Below are 13,636 nucleotides of genomic sequence, written 5' to 3'. Positions count from 1 at the left end.
CCGGCAATGCGAACCAAGCTCCTGCTGCGGTCGTACAGGGACCAGATAGCCCTTAGTAAAGGACCCTGGACCCCATACTCCTGGAGCACCCCCCACAGGGTGCCTCGAGGGACACGGTCGAACACCTTCTTCAGATCCACAAAGCACATGTGGACAGGATGGGCGAACTCCCTTGAACCCTCGAGCACCCAGTGGAGGGTGTAGAGCTGGTCTAGTGTGCTGCGACCAGGACGAAAGCCACACTGCTCCTCCTGAATCCGAGGTTCAACTATCGTTCGAATTCTCCTCTCCAGTACTCTGGAATAGACCTTACCGGGGACGCTGAGGAGTGTGATCCCCCAATAGTTGGAACACACCTTACGGTCCCCCTTCTTAAACCCGGCATCCACCACTGGGTTCGGGGATTGCCGCCGTGACAGGCACCAAAGACCTTGTGACCACAGATACAAGTGGCCGCATCAACAATGGAGGTGGAGAACATGGGCCACTCCGACTCCATGTCCCCAACCTCCCCCGGGATCTGGGTGGAGCTCTCCCGGAGCTGGGAGTTGAAGACCTCGCCGACAGGGTTCTGCCAGTCGTTCCCAGCAGACCCTCACAATACGCTTGGGCCTGCCAGGTCTGACCGGCTTCCTCCCCTCCCAGCGGATCCAACACATCATCAGGTGGTGATCGGTCGACAGTTCAGCCCCTCTCTTCACCTGAGTGTCTGAGACACATGGCCGAAGGTCAGATGATACGACTACAAAGTCGATAAATGTGTTTATGCTGCTACAAAACAGCATTTCTGATCCACTGTGCACCGGTTTCCCCTATTAATGCATAAACTGCACAGTGCACAAAAAACACTCTTGTGGTTGCCATGTTTTGGAATGAAAGAACTGACAAACAAGCTCATAAGCTGCGTGAAACTTCAAAACCTTACATATGTTGAAACAATGACAGAAGGAAGAAGTCTTTGGCTACAGGATAATTCTACACTAACAGAATTCTTTTTCTTTCAGCTGCTCCCATTAGGGGTCCCCACAGCAGACCAACCGTTTCCATCTCACCCTGCCCTCTGCATCTTCCTCTGTCCTGCCAACCAAAACCTCCTCTTTGGATCCCTCTTCTCCTCTTGCCTGGTGGCTCCATCCTCAGCATCCTTCTCCCTGTGTATCCTGGATCCCTCCTCTGCATATGTTCAAACAATCTCAATCTTGCCTCTCTGTCTTTGTTTCCAAACCGTCTCACCTGAGCTGTCTCTCTGATATGTTCATTCCTAATCCTGTCCATCTTTGTCACTCTCAAAGAGAATTGCAGCATCTTCAGCTCTGCCACCTGTCTTTTTGTTAGCACCACCGTCTCTAAGCCATACAGCATAGCTGGTTTCACTTCTATCTTGTAGACTTTCCCCTTCACTCTTGCAGATATTCTTCGATCACAGTCACTCCTGTGACCTTTCTCCACCCACTCCCAGTGGTGGGCACACTTCCGCTAATCCACTAACCGCTAATTAAGGAAGCTAATGCTTTCATTATCGGATTTGCTTTTCAGGCAACTTTGAAAACCATTGCCAGACCAATTAGCTTCCGATAAATGTAGGTCAGATAATTTTTAGACCTCTAACATATTTTTGCAGCCATAGTGAATAAAGCTTAACAGTTAAAAACATTTGTGAAATCTGAAATCAGTGCCTGCCTGTTAAATATTTTGTAGCAGAGGGACAGCTCTATCTTCTGCAGGCAGAGGAAAGCTGGTTACAGAAGAGAAAGAAAGAGAGAGGGAAAAAATCATTTCTCTTCACACCATACTGACTTGCTGGCATCACCCAAGTCATCCACAAGCATACAGGTTTAACTTATGGTTAAAAATTTAACCAAACTAATTCCGGACAATTTATTTAAATTATCACATCTGGCAAGTGAAAATATCCGCTATACGAGGTCTCTTAGAAAAGTATCGGACCTTTTTATTTTTTTCAAAAACCACATGGATTTGAATCACGTGTGATTGCATCAGCCAAGCATGAACCTTCGTGCGCATGCGTGAGTTTTTTCACGCCTGTCGGTTGCATCATTCGCCTGTGAGCAGGCTTTGTGTGAGCACTGGTCCACCCTCTCGTCGTTTTTTCATTGTCAAAAGAATGTCTGAAGGACTGCCGTTTTGTTGCATTAAAATTTTTTCAGAAACTCGGTTGGCTTTCAGTGAAAATTTTATGGGCTTCAGAGAGAATAAGGATTGTTACTGTCGCTTTAAGGACGGCCCACATCGCCGGAGGGCGCATCACGCTCCGAGCCGGGATCGAGAGGCTGAAGGGGCTGATCACTTCCAAATTTAAGGCTCTGTTGATGCAGGACGTCGTGTAACTAGCAGAGAAGTTTCATAAAAGGTTGGGATCAGCACTTTATCGGCACATTCCACTGTTAAAGGAGATTTTGTAATGAAAGACGTGCGGACGGATTCGCGCGTCAGGATGCAGCTGCTCATGGCGCTCGACAAACAACACCTCCATGTTAGAAGCCTTACAGGACAAGTTGGAACATGCCCAGCTGTTAAACAATTTCTCAGATACTCACTCGACTGAAAAGCGGTCGAAAACCGCCTGAATCTTCCAAATGGTTTCCAACACGGAGGTCTTTTTTGTCCCGCCGCGTGATGAGCAGCTGCGTCCCGACACGCGAATCTGTCTGCACGTCTTTCATTACAGAATCTCCTTTAACAGTGGAATGTGCCGATAAAGTGCTGATCCCAACCTTTTATGAAACTTCTCTGCTAGTTACACAATGCCCTGCATCAACAGAGCCTTAAATTTGGAAGTGATCAGCCCCTTCAGCCTCTCGATCCCAGCTCGGAGCGCGGCGCGCCCTCCGGCGCTGTGGGCCGTCCTTAAAGCGACAGTAACAATCTTTATTCTCTCTGAAGCCCAGAAAATTTTCACCGAAAGCCAGCCAAATCTTCGAAATGGTTTCCAGCTGGTTGTCTGGCAGAGTTTCTGAAAAAATTTTAATGCAACAAAACGGCAGTCCTTCAGACATTCTTCTGACAATGAAAAAACGACGAGAGGGTGGATCAGTGCTCACACAAAGCCTGCTCACAGGCGAATGACGCAACCGACAAGCGTGAAAAAACTCACGCATGTGCACGAAGGTTCATGCTTGGCTGATGTAATCACACGTGATTCAAATCCATATGGTTTTTGAAAAAAATAAAAAGGTACAATACTTTTCTAACAGACCTCGTATGTTTTAGTTTTAAAGTAATGCACTCATTTTGAACGTTTTAGTGTTTGGACACATGCTGCGGTGCATTATGGGTAAAGTTTCACGACAGGAGAAATGCATTGAGACGCTCTGATCAGGCTGCACTTTAACTGCTGCAACCGGACAACAGCATTAAACTCTTTGTATATTGTGCTGAAAACTCTTGCGAATATATTCTCTAGGTTTATAGACGTTGTTATTGTGTTTGTTTTATGTAAACATGCCAGAAGATCAGATTGTTATTTTCAATGGGAATCACTGTGAGCTGTGATTACTTCCTGTTTATGCCATTCTGGGGGAAAGTGAAGTTTGCTCTTTAACGTCCTGCTTATTGTCCTTTACAACACTGGTTGCCCTCTTTTTTCCAGAGTAATATATATAAGATGTCTGAAATTCGGTTTGCGTTTATTAACCCTCTGGGGCCGACGCCGTCGTACACGACAGCTGGGACCAAGCTCTACTAAATTATAAATAACTTTTTAATGATATGAGATAGAAACTTTCTTTTTTGCTGAAAAGTTAACTCCAACAACTTTCGATCCACGGTCAGCCATCTTTGTACTCCTCATAGAAGCTGTGTGATGACGTGCGCAATGTGAGTGTCTAATCAGAATTGGTTCACCGTCACATGGCTTTTCAAAATCCAATCATAGGGCAGATTTACCTCACGTGATAAACCAAAGACCATTTTCAGGAGTGATATCTTACTAGTTGGCCCATTTGAATAGCCCCTAACTCCTCCAATGCGCCCTGCGCCATTACGCACAGCGAAAGTGAAAGCAGATGGAGAGCCTCGCATGACAATAGTAGAGAAGCTTGAATCTTCAACTGGACTGGGTTGCTTGACGCGAGGACGTTTCGCTTCAAATCACAGAAGCTTCCTCAGCTAAAATTCTTGCTCTGGTGGTCTGACTTCTGTCTTGACTCTTGTAGAGAAGACGTTCTTCTCTACAATAGACCATTTTGTATATATTGTTCAAAATGTGCATTTGTGTTTATTGTTTGAACTTTTTTGTTGTACAGTCTTTCACACAGGACCTCATATTACCTTTATAAAGTGTCAAAACAGTTGTTTATTATAGTTTGCTGTGTGTTTTGAATAAATGTGTGTGGAAAATTATTTTTCGCTTTACTTTTTCCTTTGTTATTTTGATTGTAAACTTTTATTACACTTATAAAACACAAAAAAAAAGCATATATATTATGAAAGAACAGGTTGTCCTGAAAAAAGAGACATAAAACTTGATTGTGGGATGCAGGGAGAGCTGTTAACAGCCATAGTAAAACATTTATGCCAGGCGAGTGAACTGTCCAAAAAATGCCCTCGGACCCCAGAGGGTTAAATTCCACACAGACTAAACATAGCAGTTTGGAATATTTGTTTTAGCAAGTTTTCAGGGTCTCATGCATGCAGCCTTTTATTAACGTGATGAGAAGCATAAAAATATAAATTTTGGTTGTATAATGTTCATTTACTTTTAGACCACAGCAACTCTGTGGCGCACAAAGGTTTTATGAGATATCTCAATAGGCGAATACTGCCATGAACACTGCCATCTACTGGCCAGTAGACATCTTATATATATTACTCTGGAACAACGAGTTTTGGAAAAAGAAAAAAGTGCATATGATACAAATATTAAATAAAAAAAATACATTGGCCATATCAGTCTGCTTTCTCAATGTTCAGCACACTTGGAATATTTGTCTATTTGCAAGAAAACACTGCCCAGAAACTAATTAGGGCTAACTTTCAGAATCATCACTTTCTTACCTTAAATGTTGCGATGTCGGAATAAAAAGTGTATCTTCATTCTCTGGACTGAGGCTGGTGCACCTCTCCTCACTCATTACAAGCAGCTTGCAGCATGTTAACACTGTGACACTCGACTCTCCTAAAGTTCAGTAATATTTGCAACTTCCCTGCCAATTTTATGAGCTTAATTGATAAGTCATTATTTCTGACTTTGCTTTGCAAGTCACTTTTTAACACGCTGATTTCTTCTCTGGTGTTTGCTTTCTCCATTGCTCTTCTTTGAATTCTGGTGGAAAGCAGTGGCCAGAAACACTGTTGGCTTCTGGGCCATGTAGTTCTTTTGACTTGCATTACAGTGTAGGCTTACTGAAAGAAAACTACAAAATGGCAGCAGTGACTGCATACAGAGACGCTACTGCTTCAACCAGACAACCAGATCATTTCCAACCTGAAGGCTTTGTTGATCCGGGACGTCGTCTGACTTACACAAAAATGGCAGGAGATGTGGACATCAGTACCTTTTCAGCACATTCCACTGTTACAGGAGTTTTTTTCATGGAAAGAAAAGCGGACGGATGCGCCACCGTGCCGCTCATGGCGCGGCACAAAACCACCTCCGTGTTGGTCTCACAGGACGGCTTTGAGATGGCTTTCAGACGGCTGTCGGTGGGTTTTCAGTCGTGTGACTAACCGAGAAATTGTGGATGAGCCTGGACATGCCAGAACATGTCCTGTGAGGCTTCATCACGGCGTTGCTTTGCGCCATGCGGCTCCACCACGACGCGCGGAATTCCTTCGCACGACTGTCTCAATGTGCCGAAAAAGTGCTGATGTCCACGTCTTCCACAATTCCTGTGCTAGTCAGACGACGTCCCGGATAAAACACAGCGTCCAGTTTGGAAATGAATGGCACATTCCACTGTTACAGGAGTTTTTGTCATGGAAAGAGGAGCAGAGGAATTCCGCGCGCCGCAGCGGTGCCGCATGGCGCCGCATGGCGCCGCATGGCGCCGCATGGCGCCGCATGGCGCAAAGCAACGCCGTGATGAATCCTCACAGGACATGTTCTGGCATGTCCAGGCTCATCCACAATTTCTCGGTTAGTCACACGACTGAAAACCCACCAACAGCTGTCTGAAAGCCATCTCAAAGCCGTCTTGTGAGACCAACACGGAGGTGGTTTTGTGCAGCGCCATGAGCGGCACAGTGGTGCATCCGTCCGCTTTTCTTTCCATGAAAAAAACTCCTGTAACAGTGGAATGTGCCGAAAAAGTACTGATGTCCACGTCTCCTGCCATTTTTGTGTAAGTCAGACGACGTTCCGGATCAACAAAGCCTTCACATTGGAAATGATCTGGTTGTTTCAGCGGGGTTTCAGCCTGTTGATCGGCGCTCGGAGTGCGGCACGCTCTCAGCAGCTGTGGGCGGTCTTTAAACCGGCTGGAGCACTCCTTAATCTGTGTAATCCCCATAAAATTGTCCCTCAAAGCCATTTGAATTTTCCGAATGGTTACCACCTGGAGGTCTCTCACAGTTTCTGGAAAAAATTGATGCAGCAAAGCTCCAAATCGTTCAGACATTTATTCGCAATAAAAATCCGATGAGAGGGGTGGACCACTGCTCACACAAAGCTTGCTCACAGGCGAATGACGCAACCGACAGGCGTGAAAAAACTCACGCATGCGCACGAAGGTTCAAGCTTGGCTGATGCAGTCACACGTGATTCACATCCATATGGTTTTTGAAAAAATAAAAAGGTCGGATACTTTTCTAACAGACCTCGTATAATATGTCTGAAATTCGTTTTGCGTTTATTAAATTCCACGCAGATTAAATGTAGCAGACACGGATTATTTGTTACATTTGTTTTAGCAAGTTTTCAGGGTATCATGCATGTAGTCTCTTATTAACGTGATGAAAAGCATAAAAAAAAATACATTTTTGTAGCATAATATTAATTTACAATTGTCATGATGTGGATTCTCTATGCTGTGCTAAGGGATTATGGGATACATCAATAGGGCGAATAGAGAACTCCAGCATGACATCATCTGGAGTTTAAGCACATTAAAAAGGATGCTGAGGGCGAAGCATAGTTCATTTTGAATGAAAGGAAAACGTGCCCACATTTTATTAATTCGAGGGCTCAATTAAAGGAAAACGTGCGCACGAATTATCACGGCCTGGAAAACGTGCGCATGTGTTATTAATTTGAGAGCACGTTTTATTAATTCGTGGGCTCAATTAAAGGAAAACATGCACACAAATTATCATGGCCAGACAAAAATATCACTTTAAGTGACCTCTCCCAGGTTCCGTAGGGCCCAGCTTCAGGGCCAATACTGCCATGAACAGTACTGGCAGTAGATGGCAGTAAAGACCTTGAAAACTTGCCAAAACAAAATTCCAGATAATCCGTGTCTGCTACATTTAAGATGCGTGGAATTTAATAAATGCAGACACAATAACAAAGTCTATAAACCCAGAGAATATATTCACAAGAGTTTTAGGCACTAAGAGTTTAATGCTGTTGTCCGTAGAGCCTGATCAGAGTGTTTCAAATGCATTTCTCATGTTGTGAATGTACTGAGATTACCCTATCCTACCCATAATGCACTGCTGGGTACAGCATATAGCCACACTAAAACCTTAAAAATTAGCGCTTTACTTTAAAACTAAAACATATATCTGATATTTTCACTTTATAAAACTTCAGACATGACATTAATTTTGTTTTTTTTTGGGGGGGGGGGGGGGTACCAGTTCTCCTTTGCCTGCAGAGGATAGAGCAGTTTCTTTTTGAAGCAGCTCTTCCCTGTTTTGCAGAGGGTAAAACTACACATCTGTACGAAACATTTAACAGGTAGGTGCTCAACTAATTGTAAATTTTATAAGTGTTTGTAGCTGTTCAGTTTTATTTACCACGTTATCGGTCTAAAAGTTATCGGACAAAAATTTATTGCAAGATAATTAGTCCGATAATGGTTTTTAAAGTTATCTAAAAAGATAATCCGATAATGAAAACATTATCTTCGATAATTATTGGTTATCGGATTATCGGAACTGTGCCCACCACTGCCGGTGCACACAAAGTACAATAGCTGCTCAACCACACCTTTTCTTAACTTTCTATAATCCACCCAAACTACAGGATATAAAACAGAGTTGTTGTTGGATTGATCTCAGGCATCAAAACTTACCCATTTTTTTTACAAGTTCATCCTCATTATTTGTCTTTTAATTTGGTGAGTTGCAAAAAGATAGAATTTATTGTTTTTGAGTTTTCATGTCAACAAACTGGAGTGGAAGGACTCATCTATCTATCATTTCACTCACTGCATTTTACAGGGTATAGGCCTAGGCTTTTTTCAAAGCCTTGGAAAAGTATCACCACTCCCTCGATAAAATGTGTTGAACATACAGTATCATACTGATTGACAGTGGCTGCCAATCAGTCACATTCTTCTCTTTGGCTTTTTAACAGCTGACTTAAAGATGTCATTCACTGTGGAAACTAAGAATTGGATGAAGGACTATGGACTGTACTGCAACAAGAAATATCATTCTGAGATGGAGCAGATTATTGCTTTTATAGATGAAGCAGAAAAGAAACTGAATCGACAGACCAAAGACCTGGATGATATTCGCATCGCCATGGCAGTGCTCAAGGAGATCAGAGAACGAGAAATATCTATTGACTTTCAAATTGGACCCATAGAGGTAAAACTCTTATCATCAAACCAGATATGTTCGCTGATCTCTTCCCATTCACAAGCATGTACACAGTGAGAAACAATCAGTTGATTTTAATCTCTGTATAGAATTTCAGATATTATTGGCTATACAGTACTTTGATTTAGGTGGATTGTATCCACATATTTATAGCCGTGTGCTCAGAGGTTGTAGCGTCTGTCCATAAAATATATTGTTGTAATGCATGCATAGTTTTTCTATGTATAGCTCCAGTAATTGTCTGAGATGAAAGCTCTAACATCTGCCCCTTTCATTTATGTTATGCATCTTTTCCCCTCAGGAATCATATGCTATTCTCAACAAATATGAGCTGTCAGTGGTGAAGGAAGAGGCTGAAACGGTGGATGCACTGCGCTACAGTTGGGAGAAGCTGTTGTCACATAGTGCAAAAGTGCAGAATGAGCTGGTGGCTCTGCAACCAAACTTTAGAGGAGAGCTTGTGAGAAATGTGGAGAGCTTTGTAGAAGATTGTCAGTACTTCTACCAGGACTATGAGAAGGTGAAGGAAAAATGAAACAAAAAAGAAGCACTGCACAAGTATTGAAGGCATCCTAAATTACATTCTACACATTAATATCGCAGGCAGTAATGATTTTATGTGTAAAGACTGAGTGGGTTAATGGTATCCTGTGCAAAGAATGAAGCAACACTCCCTTTGTGCTCTGAGCTTTTTTGTTCATTGTCAGTCTGACCATGTGTTTATGTTGAGTACATGAGAATGTGCGCGTGTGCATTCTGGAGGGATTTTTGCTGACTGCTCCCCCCCCCACCCCCAAATTTAGTTGTACTGCTTAATATGTGTGGTATTTGTATTTGTTGTTGTTGTTGCACATTTTCGTTTTTTCTTTGCCTTGATCCCAAATTGATATCACAGCCTACAGTACATGTTTGTTTGATAAGATTACCATCAATCAATCAATCAATCAATCCACATTTATTTCTATAGCCCTTTACAGCCAGACAGTGTTCATAGTGTTTTATAGTAAGATCAAGGAACAAGAATTCACAAAAATAAAACAAGCCGTACAATAGAATTAAAAAGGCACTTACAAATAAAACAGGTCACAATGCCACCAGATGTTAAAAGCCATTTTAAATAAATAAGTCTTTAGCTTTGATTTAAAAAGTTCTGGGTCAGAAATATAGTGTAAATAAGCAGGTAACTTGTCCCACCGTCTGTGTTCAGCTACCGAAAAAACACGATCACCCCAAAGCTTATATTTTGACCTCAGACCATCTAAGTAAAGTTGGCCAGATGCCCATAATGTTCTACTGTATGTGCGGAGAGTTAAACTTCCAGACAAGTGAGATGGTGCAAGGCCATTAATACCAATAAAAACAAAGAGTAAAATCTTAAAATCAATTCTAAAATGAACTGCAAGCCAGTGGAGTGAGTAAAGTACAGGTGTAATATGCTCACTTCTGGAAGTGTATCTTAAAAGACAAGCAGCAGCATTTTGCACAAGCTGGAGACGTGCAAGAGAGACTGGTTGGTGACCCCTGCGATAAAGCTTGTAGGCTGTAGGGGTCACCAACCCTGGTCCTGGAGGGCACCTGCCCTGCATGTTTTCTAACTCTCCCTGATCCACTCCCAGGCAATTAACTCTATCAGGTGTGCTCAGCCAATCAAGAGCTGGAAAACAGCACTTTTAAAAAAAATCATGTGTGACTTGAGTAGGTAGACGTGGAAAACATGCAGGGCAGGAGCCCTCCAGGAACAGAGTTGGTGACCCTTGCTTTATTGTGTTATGTTTGACATCCTGATTTACAAAGAAGATGAACGCGTGGTTCCATGGTGTTCCAGTAACTTTCTGAGACAGCCATCTCAACCACTAATAATATACAAACTTCACAGCCAGACTATTATTGTCATTACAGTACATGAATGACATAGACTTAAGCCAGGTCTATTTCTGCATTTTAACTGATGACATTGGTGATTTCTTCTCCAGGATGGTCCCATGGTGGACGGCCTCCCTCCTCGGGATGCCAGTGACAGACTCATTATGTTCCAGGTAGGGTTACTACATATTTTTATTTGTCATTATTGTGTCTGTCAGGTCAGGCCTTTGGAAATTTAATCTGATAATTGACCCACTTCAACTCAAATTCAATAATAATAATAATAATAACCAATATGATATTTACAACACATAACACATACAATTTACTTTAATTGTACAATTAATTACAAATATTTGGATTTCTATAATACTCAAGTGATTTTGAATGTTATTTTTATGTTGCTGTTCTTCTCTTCTTTAGAATCGATTTGACAATCTGTTCAGGAAATACATCACCTACACAGGAGGAGAGGAGCTCTTTGGACTCCCTGTTACAGAGCATCCTCAGCTGTTAGAGATCAAGAAGCAGTTGGCTCTGCTGCAGAAGTTGTATGGACTTTACAACAGTGTTATCGACACAGTCAACGGTTACTATGACATCCTTTGGGCTGACATCAACATTGAGCAGATTAATAACGAGCTGCTGGACTTTCAGGCGAGGCAAGGCATTCATCTTAAGACTTAATTTCAGTAAGTTGAATGGATCTGCACCATGCAGTCATGGAAGCCTAACTGTGAGTGAAAGTGATGCGAAACATTAGGCAACGGAAGCAAACTGGACATTTCAGGCAGGACACTCGAGTCCAGTCATCTTGGATTTGAAAGAACTTCTCCTTGATCTTGACAGTTGGGCTTGAACAAGTATACGCATTAATTAAAAATTCTAATAACAAAACAAATAAATTCACATTGCGTTGAGTGGTGCTGTATTTGATCCCATGGTGCAGATTGTACATTCACCCTCGTGTTTGTAGACATGTTTTTCCGAGCTCGACTTGATATCACCTTCTCCAAAGACTTCGTCTTGACCACTCTGAAATCCCAACATCTTGGTCTTGAGTCTCAATCAACCCTTGAAGGACATGGTCTTCACTCAGATTCAGCATAGTTAATCCCCATAACTAGCAGTGTCCTTCAAACCTGCAGCCTGCATATGAAGAAAAAAGTAAATCTAAAAAAAAAGCAGAACAACAGAAGGAGAAGTATGAGAACAAAATGATTTTCAGTAATCATGTCCCTTCACTTACCTCTCGAGCCTTATACCAAGTCCTTCCCCTATCATGTTTTTCAATAAGCATTGCATGAATCCATTGAAGGATTTCAATTCATGATCCCTGTGTGCTTCACCTCTGTGCTGTTCTCTGTAATGGGTTATTCTGTGTGCAAGTCTCAATGCCAAATAGATGGGGAATGAGGTTTGGATGACAGAAACAGGATATAATGTTTCCATTTTTGTGTCCTGGTCTGTGAAACTAGCCTGAAAGCTGTATGCAGTTACCAGCCATAAAAAGAAAATGTGCTCACATCAGAAAAGTTATGATGGCAGGCCATCCCCATCATACTGGGGAAATACTATTTGTCACTTTCAGAAATGTGACTTCTGATGATGAAAAGATTTGCACATGCTAATATTCTGTAATTAGATGACATAACAAAAGACAAACAACCTATGATGTGCATTGGTTTTAGTCCTCATTACTGTAAAATCTTGATCACCAGTGTTAAATTAACACTGACAGTGTACATACAGTATGGTCCCACTCTGACCAGAGTAGGCCCATATGTACACTGACAGTGTTAATTTAACACAGACAGTGTTAGTTTTACACTAGTGATTTTACTGTGCAGTCATAGAGATCATTACAATGGAAGCTCATAGCTAACGTTTTCTGATTTCTACATATCAAGTCCAACAGACCTTATCAGGCTGTGCTGTCATGAATCTGCTGAACTGAGTCACGCAAAACACCATTTCTGTGTGCTAGCTTACTGAAGGCTACAGTGTGGAACATATCATCATCTGGTGGTGAAGATGCAGATTGCATTGGACATCATTGGTCACAATTTTGTTTCCCTTCACACAGAGCTTGAGAGGTGCTACAAAGAGGAATGGGTAAACCTACTCAAAGATAGGTGCACCTAGCTTATGACATCATATTGAAGAAGACTTGACGCTGTAATTGCTGCCCAAGGTGCATCAACAAAGTATTGAGCAAAGGGTGTGAATACATATGTGTACACGTGATTTCTTTGTTTTTTATTTTTGATAAATTTGCAAAAATTTCAAAAAAAGGAAAAAAATTCTTTCATGTTGTCATTACGGGTTGTTGTGAGTAGAATTTTGAGGAAAAAAATTAATTCACTCCATTTTGGAATAAGGCTGACATAGCAAAATATGGAAAAAGTGAAGCACCTTGAATACTTTCTGGATGCACTGTATGTATAATCCGTCTAAATAGGGGTTCTCAAACTTGCCTCTAAACACATCGGATGTCTGTATATTATAAATGTTATGTGGTTGCTAGATTGGTCAACTTTCTACTGCACACACTCCTCCATTTGATGTCCAGTGGCACTTAGCTCATTACTACAAAATTATTGTTGGCTATTAACAGTTTTGTTTGTTTGTTTGTTTGTTTTTGTTTGTTTTTTGTTTGGGTTTTTTTTACTAGATGTCGAAAGTTGCCCCGTGCCATGAAGGACTGGCAGGCCTTCCAGGACTTGAAGAAAACAATTGATGACTTCAGTGAATGTTGTCCACTGCTAGAGCACATGACCAACAAGGCCATGATGGCACGTCACTGGAAACGAATTACCGAGGTCAGAGATATGAGTCCAAGATCTGAGCTAATTCATAATTTATGTACTCCACTTTGCATTGAAAAGTTTTGAAGAGAAACATGAACCCGTTTTTCCAAAGAAACTTAGTTTGAGCTGTTTTAACAACAATTCAGGCCTATGAAACTCAACTTTTACATGTTTTTCTATAAAAAATGATGAACTGATAAATTTCTAGTCTTACTTAGTATGACCAAAATTCA

At 41.7% G+C, this 13,636-nt stretch overlaps 1 protein-coding gene across 1 annotated transcript in view; it reads left to right on the top strand.

The window, feature by feature from the left end:
• dnah5 (dynein, axonemal, heavy chain 5) overlaps positions 1-13,636 on the top strand; it is a 366,123-nt gene that overhangs the window by 74,800 nt on the left and 277,687 nt on the right. Inside the window, exons 27-31 of the mRNA XM_034175262.1 lie at positions 8,483-8,718; positions 9,032-9,250; positions 10,704-10,766; positions 11,017-11,255; positions 13,268-13,415. Of these exons, the coding sequence (XP_034031153.1) occupies positions 8,483-8,718; positions 9,032-9,250; positions 10,704-10,766; positions 11,017-11,255; positions 13,268-13,415 (905 nt within the window). The remainder of the gene's footprint in view (positions 1-8,482; positions 8,719-9,031; positions 9,251-10,703; positions 10,767-11,016; positions 11,256-13,267; positions 13,416-13,636) is intronic.

Source organism: Thalassophryne amazonica, chromosome 7 (genome assembly GCF_902500255.1).
Source record: "Thalassophryne amazonica chromosome 7, fThaAma1.1, whole genome shotgun sequence".
Taxonomy (NCBI): Eukaryota; Metazoa; Chordata; class Actinopteri; order Batrachoidiformes; family Batrachoididae; genus Thalassophryne; species Thalassophryne amazonica.
This window is presented reverse-complemented; position numbering and strand designations above follow the sequence as displayed.